This window comes from Achroia grisella, unplaced genomic scaffold (assembly GCF_030625045.1).
Source record: "Achroia grisella isolate CSIRO2021 unplaced genomic scaffold, CSIRO_AGI_Agris_v1 utg402, whole genome shotgun sequence".
NCBI classification, from domain to species: domain Eukaryota; kingdom Metazoa; phylum Arthropoda; class Insecta; order Lepidoptera; family Pyralidae; genus Achroia; species Achroia grisella.
Window position 1 is genome coordinate 7,612,378 of NW_026712841.1, and position 17,483 is coordinate 7,629,860.

Here is a 17,483-nt window from a genome sequence, read left to right on the forward strand (position 1 = left end):
AATAAAATAAAAATATGACAGAATCATTTTGCGTAGAACTTAATTATTTAAATAATTTTAATTTATTTAAATTACTACTTCATTTATATATTGGAGACGCTGCGGAATATTCGAAGGTATGTATAAATTCATAAAATGAAACAAAACAATATGAACGTTCTATTTTCAAATTTAATAATTTTATTTTTAAATACATTAAAAGGCTATTTGCGATCGCAAATAGGTATCCTTTAGAGTGTGATGAAATATAAGCCTACATTCTATCTTTTATTAACTATCTTTTATGGACAGTAAAACTGAAGACAAAACCATAACAATTTAAAACAATAACAATAAAGTTTTATAGTTTCAGTGACCATGTGTACGGTTTGTATTTAGGACACATTCGCCGGATTCCATTCAACATTGGATTTCTTTATACGACGTGGAATGTGTAACGAGCTGACCGTCCACCTGATGGAAAAAAATAACTGTCGGCTATAAAGTGCATATTTTTTGGAACCGATATTTTGCGTTGTTATTTATTATATCGTTTTCATTCAAAATTTCATTGTATTCAATGTTTATAAACTACCATATGAAAGTGTAATCATTAATTCATTATAACAATTCCGACACATTCCGTCTTTGTTATTCGGCTTCGCAAAAGAAGAAATCAAATCAAGAACAACGACATATCACAAATTCAACGTTGGCTGACCATATGCGCGAGTGTTTCATAACATCGCCCATATCTGCTAAGAACATTACAGTGAGTGAGTGGTAAGAGTGTATAAATAGCACGACTGACTACTTGCGGGTTATCGAGACACCAAGTAAGCGTTAGTGTATAACATCAAAATGTTAGGTATTTTCTATTTCTATACAAGCTGTATCCTCGATTTCTTCGTTTAGAATAGTGAACTTGACCAAATAAAAAAAAATATTTATTAATCTAAACCTACAACACCCAAAGAATAATGTTACATTCGTTGTAGATTTAAAAATGACAACTTTCTATATAAACTTTCATCCCCTATTTTATTTTACCCACTTAAGGGTTACAATTTTTTACAAACTTTAAATGTAACTTTTATTTCTATTTAATATATAGCTTAAAAATCAGTTTCACACTTCTAGCCTTAAAAATAACGATACATCCTTTTACTTACAACATTTCATCTCTCCTTTCAACCTCTAACAACCATTTTTTTCGCATTAAAAATATATCCTCTGTCCTTTCTCAGGGTATAGACTATCTGTTTAACGAATTTCATTTAAATCGTTACAGTAGTTTTGGCGTGAAAACGCGACAGATAGATAGACAGAGTTACTTTCGCATTTATAATATTTTTACTTTTTAATGCGAAAAAAGGGTTGTAAGTATCATCATTTTCGAAAAAATCTATTGTACTTACCATCGACCCTCCTTGCTCTGCTGGCGAGGGTGGACGCGAGTTTCTCCAGTTCGTTTTTCAACAGTTGCTGTAGTTGAGTCTCGGCATTTTCTATAAAATAGTCGGAGTCTTTTTTACTACAGCAACCTCTGTTTAGACAAAGCCCTCCTGCATCTGGAATAGAAGAGAAATAACATGATTATAAAAACAAATTTAGTCAAGATCATTCATTTACAGTAGATGGAGGGAAAGAGTAGTATTGGGGACTAACAGCCGATAGTTGACTTTAGATGGAACATTGCGAGTAATATTGCATGTAATGTCGACCTGAACGCGGTTTCTACTGACAACTACCCTGGTAATTCATTATCATGGCGAATTCGCCATCATAGTGATTTTGTCATTGTAGTGAATTCGTCATTATGGTGAATTCGTCATCATGCTGAATTCATAATAACGGGTTTACCTAAGTCCATGCTCAACTTATACGCCGCCGTTAGTGTAAGCGATTCATTCTCATTCTGTAAGAAATTGCTTAAATCTATAACACCGCCTTTTGTTATTACTTTTCTACCTAATATGTTTTACTTATTACTATATCTTATCTATGCAAGAAGTATGTGTATAAGTACTGTATATAAGTAAAGAGTTTATTGTTATAATAGAAACTTAATACAATAATTACTTTATAAAAAGACAAGTTATTTTTCATAAGCAAATATATATATATATATATATATAAAGAGATCTGAACAATCGTATTCGAAATCGGAGTTGGTAATAGATTGTCAACAATTCGTAGCTGATCGAATATTAATGTGTTAATTGCCTAGGCAAATCGTATTAGTGCCAACGTTAAAGAATGCTAACTAGACCCAGTAAATAGTAATAATGTGCAACATGTAGTACTAGAGTGTCTGACCTTGTCTATGCTAATTTTTAGGAGTGACCTTAGTTCGTCTAATAATTATCGCCTGAAAGATCTATGTAGTATAGTTAGAAAATACAGACTATTTTAAAAATTCGTTCACTTGTCTATCTTAATAAAGGCGGAAGTTTGTGAATGTGGATAAATGGAAGTATGTTTATTAAACTTTCACGCAAAAACAACTGAATGGATTTCAATGAAACTCTACAATATTATAACTTATATATCGGCTATAAATTTCACGTGGTTGAACCCGTGAGCACAGCTAGTATCTAATAATAATAATAACCCAGGCTAATCCACAAATTGCCACCTAGTCTCAAGCTAAGAAGAGCATTGTGTTATGTGTACTAGACAATTGATGTTGTTGTAGTTTTATTTTATATTTGTATAGGTAAAAGGAAAAATATTTGGTATACGGAAAAAATATATTTGGAAAGACTATTGACAACAGAATGAAGGAATTTATAAAAGAACATAAAATACATTTGTAATTAGCCAGTTACAACTGATATGAATACTTAAATTTAAATACAAATATAGACATAGGAAACAACCAGACAAATACGAACAATCATACTCATTACATTAAATGTTTGTATTGTTCGAGGAATAGAATACGCGATCATTGGATATAAGGCGATGTGCTAAACCACTAGGCCAACAGGTCTAGGTTAGCAGCAAATGTTACGCAGTCATTGCCTAAATTCCTTAGAAAAAAAGCACCCGTGCAAACGCGAAACGGGTGTGAAGAAGTCAGTAATGTGAACTAATAACCCCCTTGCTTGCTTATTGGTTCCCTCTGGGAACCATCGTGATAAATTCATGATGAATTTACCACGATGGACTAAGTGACTTCACCTCATGCTCATCTTAGTATCCTGCACTGGTGCTCCGCTAGAGTAAACCGTTAGCGCAGACGGGTGCACCATTCCATTATCATGAATCCGAAATGGGTTGGAATATTACTAAATAATTGATATGTACATATATTGGGTATTTCTTTTTACAGCAGTTCAGAGTAATCGTTATTATTATTTACAATTATCATTAACATATTTCCATAAATAATACGATTTCCATAAATTTAGATAACAAGTCTGAGTATTATTATAAACTCTTGGATAACATGAGCGCCGTGGATTAATTTGATAAGATTGTGTTATTGCGTAATTTAGTTTTTATAACTGGCATATCATTTTTATTTTTTATGGCACTTTCTATACGAGTGTTTGCAAGGACACTGCAGTGAAATATATGTTAATACGACGCTAATTATCGTGTAATTAAGCATTTCTTGTACTTAATTAATACAATTATTATTATTATTATTTTGTTTAATTCCGCTACCATAACTATGTGTGTGACCACAAATATTCAGTGCGAAAACCTGACCATTGCTACTGGAAGCATTGCGATCTCTAATGGTGATCAAATTCCGATCGTTATTGTGTCTACACCCATATTACGATACGTTTTTCGCCTCCGAACGAGGCATCTTTAAACATTGAATAGAGTTCGGATATTAGATACAGTAGTTGTGGTCAGGTTTCCGCACTGAATATTTGTGGTCACACACATAGTTATGGTAGCGGAATTAAACAAAATAATAATAATAATTGACTTCCGCAAAATATAGATAAAAAAATATTTGTAATATCTGCTATTTGTAATGCATCTGAATGTCAACAATATTTTTTGCTAAACTAAAGCATATTATCATTACATTATTATTACTATAGTAGTAATTAATTTCAATTTATATCTGTCTATTGTCCAAAAAAAATATTACACACATAATGCATTTTTATCTATCATAGGCCCTCTCCATATAGACTTTAACTGTGTTTTATAATACTCCATAACATTCCCAAAAAAAGTTTGTGCTTGACGAATTCTACAATTATTGTCTTTTTACGTGATGCCGTTTTTATAATTTCAAGACAAAATTTTGTACTAAATATAATACAATATATTATTATAAAATGTAACGAACAAATAAATATGTATCAATATTCCTGTTACTTTTTGAAAATAAAATATATATTCTCCTGTACACTGACAGGAAATTACAATAAAAAAGTTTAAACATTCCTAAAAGGAATACATTAAAATTCAAGTGTAAGCACATGTTAACCGTGGATAAAGAAATATTCTCACTCTATGTACGATGTCAACTAAATGCAAGCGACCTATGTGAAGCAGACAGATCGAAGGTAAAGGGCGAGAGGGCACGCGCCCTCTGTAGGGTCGCAGGCGAGCGAGACGCAAATGAGTTTAAACATCTATAGGACTCGGTTTATTGCATTACTGGTTGCATACGGGGATGGTAATTTAGAATTGGATTTCGGCAAATATATATTTTTATTTATTTATAATGCTTTATTGCACTAACAATAAAAGTAGATATTGAAAAATATATCAATAGTTTAAAGAAAGAAGAAAGTACAGAAGACGGTCTTATCGCTAATGCAATCTCTTCCAACAACTTTAGGAAAGAGAGTATTAATAAAAATAAATTAGTACAGAGTTGAATAAGTTCACAAAAATAAATATATATATATATTTACCCACATAAGACATTGTGTGACTAATAAGCAAATAATTAATTCTAGGGGCTTGTCCTATATTCAAAGACCTATAATTTTTGTTCAAGTGCAAATTAGTTATTTGGCATACTGTGCCCTCTAATGGTAAACAAATATTATTCGTTATGTACAAAAATACAAATCTTTCCTCATTATATTATATTTTTAAAGATGGAAAATATTGGTGCACTCGTGTTTAAGTAGATAATTTGTAGTACTATCTATACATATAATTTTTGTATCCAATTTATTTCTTTATATGCTATTTATTAATTTGAAGAAGTAATAAGCGTGCTTCAAAGTTCAACCTTATTGCAATCTAAACATAGTAGTCTTCACTTATTCTATGGAGAGATTTTATCACAATAATAACTATAACACTTAACACAAAGCTGTAACAATGCCTAAACAAACAAATAACTCATTGAATTTCAATACCGTAGTTCCAATCGTGCTTCCTACCACTGAGGCAGGATCAACTAGAATTGCTGATTTACATCTCATGTGCTCATGTCAAAGTAATTTCGCTGTTATGCTAAAGACCCAAGAGTTATAATTATGTAATTCTTGTTTCTGTCTGCCTTTATTAATATTGTGGTACAAGTGTTAAGATGTAGATGGTAAAACTGTGAACATACTACGAATTTTAGCTTATACTTGTATACTACTATGTATAATCTCATTAATATATGACTAAAACGATGACTAATCTTTTTGTTCACAGACAGCATAATTGTTTTATACATGTATTAGTGTATTACATTTTAATTATTCGTTACATTTAAGTTAACAATAAACAATTAATTAATTGTCTTGATTAATAATTCCATAATTGTATAATTGTATAAAATATATAGATACGAGTAATCCTTACATAATATAGTAAAAAGAATAGTATCTTTTGAACATTTATTTCATTATTCATAACACCATTCATTCAGGAGTAAGATCAGAAACGCACGCGTTTAATCGACCCTTTCTAATACGCGATTCACTTGTAACATGTGGCAAACCGTCTAGGAGAAACAACCCCAAACTAGGGGCGACATATCTATTGACACTGGATTCAACGTGAGTCACCGCATCTTTATATTTATTACATGTTCACTGCCGGCTTCTGTCTGAACAGGAAATACATGTGACTTCAAAAGAGGGCTTGATTGCAACGAATTTTTATGTCATTCGAATAGGAGCTTCACATGAGTTTACAAACGCAATAGTCCTTCTACAAAGCAGTCTGATTGCCTCTGTTTTACTTATTTTAGCTGACAAGCAGGTTGCTTTTAAGCAAGTAAGCTGAGTTTCACTTTAACTCGCTCGATTTCTTCTGTTTTACTTACTTGAGCTGACAAACAGCATGCTTTGTAAGTTGTTACACTTTGAATCGTTGTTAAAACATTAATTATTGGCAGCGATTAGTTAAGTTACGAAATGGCTGAATAACAACTTCTACCGATTCGATATTTTGAACTCACCACAATATAGACTACAAACTTTTACCCGCGGCTCGCATTGGATCAATTTTTTTTTATTAAATAAAATGTATCCTATGTTCATTCTAATACCTCCAAGAACATGTGTACAAAATTTCGTGATAATCGGTTCAGTAGTTTTACGTGAAAGCGTAACAAACATCCCTACTTTCACATTTATAATATTAGTGTGTATAGTGAGCTCAGACTAATATCGAACTATATTGTGATGAGCCCAGCTCTACTTCTTCACCGAAAGAGACTTTATATAAAATCTCTACAATACCTCTACCTCACCTATTCCGCCAAGTCTTGTTGACTATTCAAGCGCTTGCGTGTTTGAAGAGCGGGATAACACAATGAATTACTTTGTTTTAAAGCATAACATTTTATTCCTCCAGGAGTTTCCTTCCAGATTTAAATTTTAGTCTCAAAGGACATAACGTGACGTGATGTCCATGATGCTGTTCATATAGGTATATGATAGTTACGATTTACTCAACAAGATTGTTATTTCAGTTAAATAAAAAAACCTAACATTTATTATATACAATCACGATTATAAATACAATGCACATTTGATTACAATTAATTTTATTATTGGTACATAATATAAATGTCAATTAACACATTAGTCATATTTATACATAAAACCACAGATAATACTAAAGTGGCATTTAAATAGATATAAAGTTTAATGCAGAAAGATATCTTTGAAAAAAATATGTTAATTCTATTGTTTAATTAGGTAAGCGTATATTATTATATTCTTTCGTTAGTGCGTTTAAAATAATAAAATTATTTATATTTTTGATGTAATTGCAATTGCCAACAAGCTAATGGCTCACCGGATGGTAAGTGGTCGCTATATATAGGACTACAACATAACGTTATCATATGATACTCGATATACCACTCAGGCACTACCAATTCCAGAAAATTAAGATGTCAAGCCTGCACCTTACAACTGAAACAGCTCATAAAGCAAACTGCTGTATGGTAGCGAAATAATACTAATATAAAAAACTTCGTACAAAGCGGCTACAATGGCCCCCCATTGGGAGAGTGTTACTAAGGTGGACTAATAACTGAATTCCTAGTAAGGTACCATATCAGGTTGACCTTCACGGAGTTCCCCCTGGAAACCATTGTGGTAATTGCTATTTGCCAAGATGGGTTGATTGATCTGACTTCAAGCTCATTTTATCATACTCCACTGTTGCCTCGCCAGCGTAACGTTACCGTAGACGGGTGTATCACTCCATTATTATGGATAAAACGAACAAAAAGGAGCTAAAATGACAAATTTGATATGATTTTCTGCTTGGCGTCTAAAAAAGGTGAGACTGAGGTACACAGACGACTTTTTACAGTACAGCAGTACCTCTAGCAACATACTATTAATTATTCTACACTGCACTTATATGTATATGCAAGAGAAATGTTTTTGTATATGTCGTGGCTATTCTTAAAACATAATTCAGTTCGCTTTGGCTTTAATCTCGGTTGATGTAAGACAAATAAACATGCCTCTTCCCCGGACGGTTGTTTGAATAAGCGTCGGTCGATTATACACATTCTTTAGATATTAAGGTACGAGGTACGGCCCCGTGAACTCGACATTATATTCTACTATATTTTAAAAGGTAAAACGATTGTAAACTTGTCTTTTCTCTTAGCAACGAGCCTAGTATGTGTGTAACTCAGAATGGTAATGCTTATTTATACACAGTTGTGTGTAAAAATTTCTATAATTAAGTCATCATTATTAATAATAGGTATATGTATGTATTAGAGGGAGACAAACTTTTTAGTATTTCATAGATTCACAATGTTTGGAGTGCCATCTGCACTCTCCTATTGTTCGCTGAAGCTAGAATGCTCGTCAACACTCACTGTCACTGTTCGTGTTTCTCTCCTAGTACAGCTAAATCTAGAAGGAGCCTGCTAGTGCAGCTTAGACACACGTTCTAGTATATAACTCACTGCCTTTTGAAATAGTCCAGGATCTTTTAGAAATACGAAGGAATTTTTAAATTGATGGTAACTTTACTTTCTTCTAAACTAAATCCGCTATCTTTTTATAATATTAGTATAGATACATCGTTTATCTTTATAGCTTACGTCCAGCCTCATTATACAATGTAAATACATATGTACTTTCGCAGTATGGATGCGTTTTACAAGTTCTTTTTTATATTACAATTAATGATATTATAGTATTATAATACCATATCATCCTTATATAATAGGTCTAAAAATAATTAAATTTGTTTCGTTTATCAGATGTGGTTTAATATGTATGATTAAGAGTTTGTTTGTTTGTAATGTAATCTGTGGTAAATAGCACAGAGCAATTAACACTCGTTTCTTAAAACTAGGATTGCAGAAGTTACTTAGTGTGCAAAATTGAATCTAGGTAACAAACTGTAACGGTTCTAAAGGATATGCAAAGTTTCGAACAAGAATTATCTTCTAAGATATCTAGATGGAATTAAGGTAACACGAGGACAAAAACTAAAAAAAAAAATGCTTAAATTGTTGTCTAAAAAATGGTATGACAGATTCACGGCCTTGATGGTCTAGCGGTTTACACACCGCTTTACTTCCTATTGCGGGTGCGATTCTCGTACGGTGCAAAAATTTGCATTTATGAGTATGACTGTTTGTATCGGTCTGGGTGTTTTCATCTGTCAATGTATACTCCTATTAATTTGGGATGTACTCAACATTTCCCGAGGTCATTGCCCATCGTTCGTCAGTTCGTCTGTTACACTCGATTTTCTCAAGCCGCGATCAAACAACGTGTCAATATGTTTATCAGGCCGACGACGGATCACATGGAGGTGTTAATTTCAAATCTTCAGTTTAGTTGCACCATAGACAAACACGTGGAGGTACACGGTAATTAATGGCATCTTTCATCCAACTTTAAAAAGATATTTATTCGATTTTTTCTTAATATTTGAATCTTTGATAATCGATGATCCAATATCTATGATAATTCTTAATTTTAACGATTAATATGGCAATTGAATTATCTTTAGTACAGTGTTGGTCCTACATACGAGTCATTTGATTTGTCTGATTTGTCAATAAAAATACTTTTGTCATAACTTTCTTCAGCTACATTCGAAAGTATAAACTTAGGTATTGGGGAAATTAAATCAATTAATGTTTAAACACACACAAGTCATCTAGTTCCAACAAACTACAACATTAATAATGTCTATCAATCTGGCAAAATTACTTTCCCATTTATGTTATCTATATTTAGGATAATTAGAATAACGGCTCACTAATTAAAGAGACATCGCATAAAATTAACGATTTTCTTAACAACCTGTAGAATTGATAACCGAATGGAGTGGTTCCTTTGCTCAATGAAAAAGTTATTCACCGAGTCGTGTGGCGCCCTCTTATCGCCCACGTAAGTGGGGTAATCATTTCATTTCATGGTTCTCGTCGAGGCGTTGGGCGTTAATATTTTCGCGCGCCCCTCAAGTGCCCTGCGGTGTAAGTTTGGCGCCAACATAATACAGATTATAAAGGAACTCCACAGATTCAAAAAGGGGCTTTTAGAATCACATAAACGTTTACAATTTTGAATTTCAAAATAATTATCAAGCGACACAATTAATTGCGTTCTATTCGGGGAAATGATGGAATGTTTTAAATCATAAGTTAAGCTATTTTAGACTTTACAGCTACGGCGGATGATTTAGTATAGATAGAAATAGAGGTGTGCATTGTGTTGATGAGAGGAATAATTTTATTACTCATGTTGGGGGGAACAATCGATCGTTAGATTCGACTTGGTAACCTTTTATTTTTTATGATCTTATTTCATAATATTACAGTTTCATTCATCATAAATATATATTGCATTGTTTTCGTTACAACATTTTTAATAATAGGTATTATTAATAATTATGATTGTGTATGTGATTCTAATTCGTAATGATAAGTACCTACTGATTTAAGAGTACATATCTACTTTATATAGGATAAATAGAATAAATAACCGTGGAAATATACAGCGCCATTTAGTCTTAAACTAAATAACACTTGTAATATTAGTATTAAACTACTGTTATACGTTTTATTTTTTTATATAAAAATATAGGTGTTTAAAATATCGCGACACATATAATACCTACGCAAATATCTGTATTGTACGAACATCGAACATGCTATCACAGGATAATCAGGTCCATGTACTAAAACACTAACGAGATAAATTCAAAATTGTACAATCTACTATAAAACTAGTATTATTTGTAAAAAAGATAAGTCGTTATCTAATCACAGACTACTATGTTTGTTTGTAATGTAGACTAGGATAATTACCTACTAGTATAATAATAAAATTAAGGCATTCCATAGTAACCGCATACAAATGAAGAGTATATTTGGTTTAATGGTCAAAGGAATAGTCCGTTAAATTGTATTTATTTGTGAAAACAATGATTACAGGGTTACACCGGCCGACCACCTGCGAACAGATTGGATACGAAATTACTATGCGCACGAACCCATACCGACGTCCGAACCACATCGTGGATTGTCGGCAAACACAAATGACACCATAGATTCTTGTGGGTGTAAGAGACAAAGATTGATTATGGTACAAACTACAGACATATAGTGCCTAGTTTACTGGACACTTTACTTTAAAGAAATAGAAATTCAATTGAGTTTCTTATCAGTTCTTTACAATTGGATCTATATACTGAATAGAAGAGAGAAAATTCTAATATAAAAAAATGTACGTTCATAAGCGACTATAATGTCCTACATGAATAAATTATTTTTTAATTTCAATTTGACAATATACGGTGACATCGAATTTAATCACATTATTTTTATACCCATTATTTTGAAAGTTTCTAAAGCCCTCATGTTAATCTCGGTGTTGCTAACCTTAAATTTAAAAAATTAGCTTTTGAAGTTGGATATACCAAGACAATTTAGTTCAAAAAAGAGTACGCAGTATTTATAGTTGCAGTAGTTAAAATAAAATATGTAGTAAATATAGGTGAATATATATATTGTTTTTTAAAATAAAATTTAAAAACCGAAATTTTACAATTTAAATCCCAGGGCTCTTAAAAATTATTCAGGGTGTCTCAGGAAACTAAAAAAACTAGGACATGTCCTGAGAAAATAGGACCGTTAGCAACTATATCTTAGTATACCTAGTATTTTACAAAAAAAAATCTGTATTATTGTAATCATATATAACACTTCAAAGGTCGAAAGCACTCCGAACTGACGGTAGATTCGATATACCATAAGAGCCTATAATAGACTTACTCAAATAAAGATATGCAAACTTCTTACATTATATATATACAATTATATAACATATATTGCAATATTATAATTATAACCGATTCTAATTTCGAGAAGAAAAACTGACAAGAAACTCAGTTCTTATTCTTTTGAAATAAGCTTCCACATGATTACAAAGGCGTTTTTAGGTTAGGCACAAATTCATTAAAAAGTAAACATTTTCTTAGAGAATTTATTAATCTTACAATTCAATATGGCATTAGTATAATTCTAGTGTCGGTTATTCAATACTTTATAGCACAGAATATATTGATGTTTCAAAATCAATTCGTCCCCAAATTGTTGTTACTTAGAACTTTCCTAAACTGTGACTTTTAACATGCCAAATGTGTGTCAAATTGTGCGTCATACTTGGACTATAGGACTAATTACATCTACTTATCGGTCCATTAATAGCTTAATAACTATTAATATCTGTCGCTATATAACCTCGGGAATGCAGATGAGATCATAGGTCACAAGAACAGCCTTTTTTCCTTGCATGCGTTGAAAATGTCTTAATTAAGGAACAAATAAATATGACTCCAATCCTAGCTATACACAAGGAAAGAAAATGTTCGTGCAAATGAAAGGAATAAATATTTATGTAACTTGATAATAAAATATCATACTAGTAATATGATCGAGACGTGGCCAGTTGTCACTCTTCCAGTGTAAACCTTCCTAATTTATTAAGGAATTAAAGCTATAAATAATAAACGCCAACGTAATATAAAAAGAAAGTTAAATGTGTTATTTAAATGGTATAGGTAAATTAACTCTGACCGTGTGACAGAGAAAGGTATAGAGGAATCGTAATGGCCCTACGTAATTATATGGACCACCCGCGAGATCTCGCTCGCACCGACCATTATGGAGGGCTTTTTATATGGAAAATAATAATCGACACAATGAAGTCATCAAACGAAATACGGACGCACCGCGAGTGGCCCTCGACGCTGCTAATGTCTACGTAATCGATTAAATTAATCTACGATAGTTTTACACTATCGATTACTCGTTTCGATGACGCGGGACATCATAAAAATCGATTACACTTTTTTTATTATATGACACGGCGATGTAACTTATACTTGGTTATGAAATTATAGTTAAATTATATTATTTATATTCTTGTGATGTTCAGACTTTTCGCCTTGTCATTTTATATTAAAAATACAAAAACACGTTATGTCTAAAATAAGTTCTATTACCCTATAAATATGTTATCAAATAATTTTCATGTAATAAAACATAAAAGTATTTTCATCTATTGTATACCGTAATAAGGTAGAAAATTACTACGGTAAAAATAAATTTAATGTTTGTGTTTATTTTATTGGCATTTAGAAATGCAACAATATACATACAATAGGTACATACACATAATTTTATAAATTCGTTAAAACTTTAAAAAAATAAAATATTTTCAATATAATAAAAAAAATCTTAAAATTACATGTGTTGCGTATGTCGTGTGAAACGAATTACGTTTTATCTATCTTTACTGTATGATTTTGTCAAATTCTTACCTACTACAGAGTATTTTGCATTACAAAATGGCGCTAAGACACATGTGTCTCAGTAATAAATCTTAATAAAATTTTATATATACCTAATAAAATATATTGCTACTAAACTTAGTTTTACATTGTAAAATATTTTTTTTATATATAAAATAGTGTTCAAAATTCATATTAATATAATTAACAAAACTTCGAATAGTACAATGGGAAATTTTGTTGAATATTCGTTGTATTATTATTGCAACTTGATATTATGACTTGTACCATATATGTAGGATACATATAAAGCTGAGATATTGATGACAGTAAAAAATCGAATTATCTTGAGCGCATTTCCTCGGCAGAAGAGCCGCCCGCCTGTGACCATTGCAATTCCCAACCGTCACGGACGATTCAGTTTTCCGGAACGCAACACTGGCCCATTGTGCGATCGACGGCTATGTGAGAACAAGAAGTTTATTAGGATTATATCTGCTCAATAATGGCGTTCTTAGCTATTTTTAAACCTTCATGTTTAATACACTGAAATGTAGAGGTATTTACCTCTCGACGTTTCGACTAGGTTGCACCAACTATAAACCTTCCTCTAGAATCACTCTATCTATTAAAAAAACCGCTTTCAAATCCGTTGCGTAGTTAAAGATTTAGGCATACATAGGGACAGACAGAGCGTCTTTATTTTATACAATGTAATGATGTAACTTTGCGATATAAATGTTCAATACCCAATATGTAGTAAAAACAAAAGTTCACGAGCAATCACAGGCTTTAGTTATTGTTCACAGGTCGCAAGTGTTCTGTACTGTAATCTTGAGGCAGGCACACCGCAATAAACTGCCTCGACAAGCTTGGAACAGACATTAAACGCACCCGAGGCGTGCAAGAAACTTGCGGGTCAATGCTGAGGAGGCTAGGTACGTGCTTCACAGGTAGAATAACAGGTACGAATTGTTACTATATGCCATCTCTAGAGATTTTGCTACCTTTAATATATTTATTCGTAAAATTTAAAACTTCCCAGACATCCATTTTAACTACAGTAGTATTACAATATTCTGTCACCATTTTTTTTTCGGAGTACTCTGTTTCGGAGTAATGCTGTTGGCCGCAGCTGGCCTTTACAGCTTCACCTGATAAAGCCATGATGATTCCGCGGATTTACAGATGGTACTCCAAATCCGCGGAAGGACATTGGAGCGACACTCCGGCCTAACAGATACGACTTTAGTCTGGGCCACTGCTAGGGGTTGAACCTCGGCGTAATTTCAATTCCCGTTTGAATTGAACGGGAGTCGATCGGAGGGCTACCAAATTAAGAATATATCACAAGAACATGATCAAATATACTTTTTTTAATTAATGAATAAATTTACCCTTTCTTTGACACATTTGGACATTTTTTTTATGAGAGGATAAAGAATTAACCCAAACAGCCAAATTATCAGTGCTTTTATTATAAACTTTTATAGGTACTCTTTATCTTATAATTGCAGAAATGCTGACAGACTATACGCTTAATTGAAAGTACTAACTGTTGTCTTAAGGTATGATTATGACCATCATGATCTACATAAAATGACAATGTAAGTTATTTTTGTAGTTTTAACTACAATATACATAACAGACATATTATTTGTTGACTTATTTAAAAAAATAAAAAATAGACCTTGTCATTATGGGTAATAAAGAAGCAAATAAAATGTCCGTGATCGTGCAAACCGATTCGTCGGCAAATATAGTGACAAATAAAACAAGAACAATGCAAGTGAATAATAATGATTGAATTTGCATACATTTTATGTTGTTCAAACCTATTTCCTCGTAATAAATCAGTATAAAATCACAGCGGTACACGCTAAAATCCCATTTAAATTCCACCAGTTGTAAATGAATAATGATGGATTCATTGCTTGGAATGGTAAATAAGGTGACGGTCCACCTGACGGCAAATGGCAAATGTCGTCTATAAAGGAACCACACTAACTCAATGTTTATTTATTGATTAGTTACCCGCCTCGGCTTCGCACGGGTGTACTGTACATGTATAAACATATATAAACCTTCCTTTTGAATCACTATGTATTTGCTAAAAACTGCATTAAAATCTGTTGACAAACTCTTTTGATATTAATATATTTAAAGTTTTCTTTTAATCTATAATCAAAACTATAAAAACAAAATTATGTCTTGTGTCACTTCACTCTCTACCATCTTACCATTAAATATATTTTTCCAGTCATAAATAGTTTTATTACATATTTCTACAACAAAATATATTGCGTAGTGTAAAAAATCTAAGCGAACAGACAGCGAAAGCGACTTCATTTTTTATGTAAAGATGTAATTTAATTAGTATGAAAAGGTTTTTTTTTAAATCTATTTGGACTATAGAAGCAAAATTTAATTTAAATAATCAATAAATTTTGTCAAACATAATAATATATTTTTATTTTGAAGACGTTTTTAAAATATTTTGGGTCTATTCTTAACTCAGTTTCTGGAACAGGTTCAATTGTGGTTTTCAAAATCACAGCTTGGGACTTTTTAAACCCCAAGTGGTATTTTGGGGTTTAAAAAGTTAACAAATTATTTAGAATACTTCTTAATATGGATATAATAAAAAAATCATGAATTTTGATTTGATTTCGAACGATGTGTCGAAAATCTTTGCTGTTTAAGAAATATTTTAAAATTATTTTAGTGAGAATATAAAATATTTTCTATTTATGCCTAAATTTTATTGCAATGTTATTCACAAGACAAAATAGAATAGAATATCCTTTATTCAAATAAACTTATGTAATTTAAGCACTTTTCAATAGTCATAACATTTTTTTAAACCTACCGCTTACTCAGAAAGCAGTCTCGTCATAAGAAGAACGAGCAAGAAACTAGTGTTTAAAATAATGGAAAGTCGACATTTTATGTATTTTATGTACATATAATATAATAAAATAAAACTATAATCTATTTCCGACCAACTTACAAGCAAATCCAAAGAGAGGAGAATGCATTAACTGCAGGCATGTAATTATAACACTATGCTTTTTTACACGTTTTGGTGAGTGAGTAAGTATCGAATTAGGGTTGTCTACAGCTCTAAATTGAATGACTTGAATATATGTGCAGTGAAGTGTACATTCCTTATTTTTTTTACTCTAGATCATCTACACAGCGCCATCTAGTTACAGTATATACATAAAAAGCACCTGCAGACTAATATACAAGCGTACTCGTGAATACAAATGTTTGCACAGTACGAGGAATCGAACCCGCGACAATCCAAAGTAAGGCGTTGTACTAAACCTTGTTTAATTTTTTTGCCACTCTGTTCTTGCTAATTTCTGAAAGGGCTGGAAAGATTTTAACCGTACATTTTCCTTTTATATATTTTAATAATAAAAAAAATCCACGCGGACGAAGTCGCAGGCAATAGTAATTTATTAATCATACAGGTGTATGACAATTCTGATGTAGCAACCCTATCGAAATTAATATACACCGTCCAAACACCACATCGCATCTATACATATAGAGGATGACGCATCCGCGAATTCTTTTATAATTAGTCGACCTCCTCCAGACATTCGGGTTATGCGGCCTTAGATGGTGTAAATGCACTGCCGACGAAGATTGATCGCAGTTCGCACGGACGCAGTACGCAGTGAGAGCCATTATACTAAATCTGTCGTAACCGTATTAAAACGTAGTGATTACTTGCTCAGAGACTGTATTTAGAAGTTGTGATGATTGTATTCGAAAGCACTTAATATAAGTTGAAAATAATTTGAAGCTTTCAATGTTTATACAACGATCATATAGGCCTATAATCATGCATGCGATATATTCGATATAAAACTCCAAAATTTTATGGATATTTTTTATTTGACGTTTTAATAATTCGGCTAATATATAAAATAATAATAATAATATATCCTGCACCAATCGCACAAAGCTATCTAGGGTAAGCAGTGCTTGTATTCTGGGTACTAACTAACTGAAACAAAGATTTAGATTTTTTTCAAATTTAAATTCCTTATTTGTGAAGTACATGTTACAAAGGTCTTAATAATAAATAGTAGTAAGCTTTACTGTCTTCTGCAATTACGCGTATAAATGCACTAATAAATGCAATATCTACAAATAACCATACTCATGAAAACAAATGTTTTCATCGTGCAAGGGTACGAACTTGCGAACATCGTAAATAAAGCGATGTACTAAACCGCTAAACCAACGAGGTCGTCTATATTCACTGT

General features: G+C 31.9%; 1 protein-coding gene across 1 annotated transcript in view; it reads right to left on the minus strand.

The window, feature by feature from the left end:
* LOC131844405 (glypican-1) overlaps positions 1–17,483 on the minus strand; it is a 92,013-nt gene that overhangs the window by 25,080 nt on the left and 49,450 nt on the right. The window contains exon 2 of the mRNA XM_059193291.1: positions 1,398–1,550. Coding sequence (XP_059049274.1) covers positions 1,398–1,550 — 153 coding nt within the window. The remainder of the gene's footprint in view (positions 1–1,397; positions 1,551–17,483) is intronic.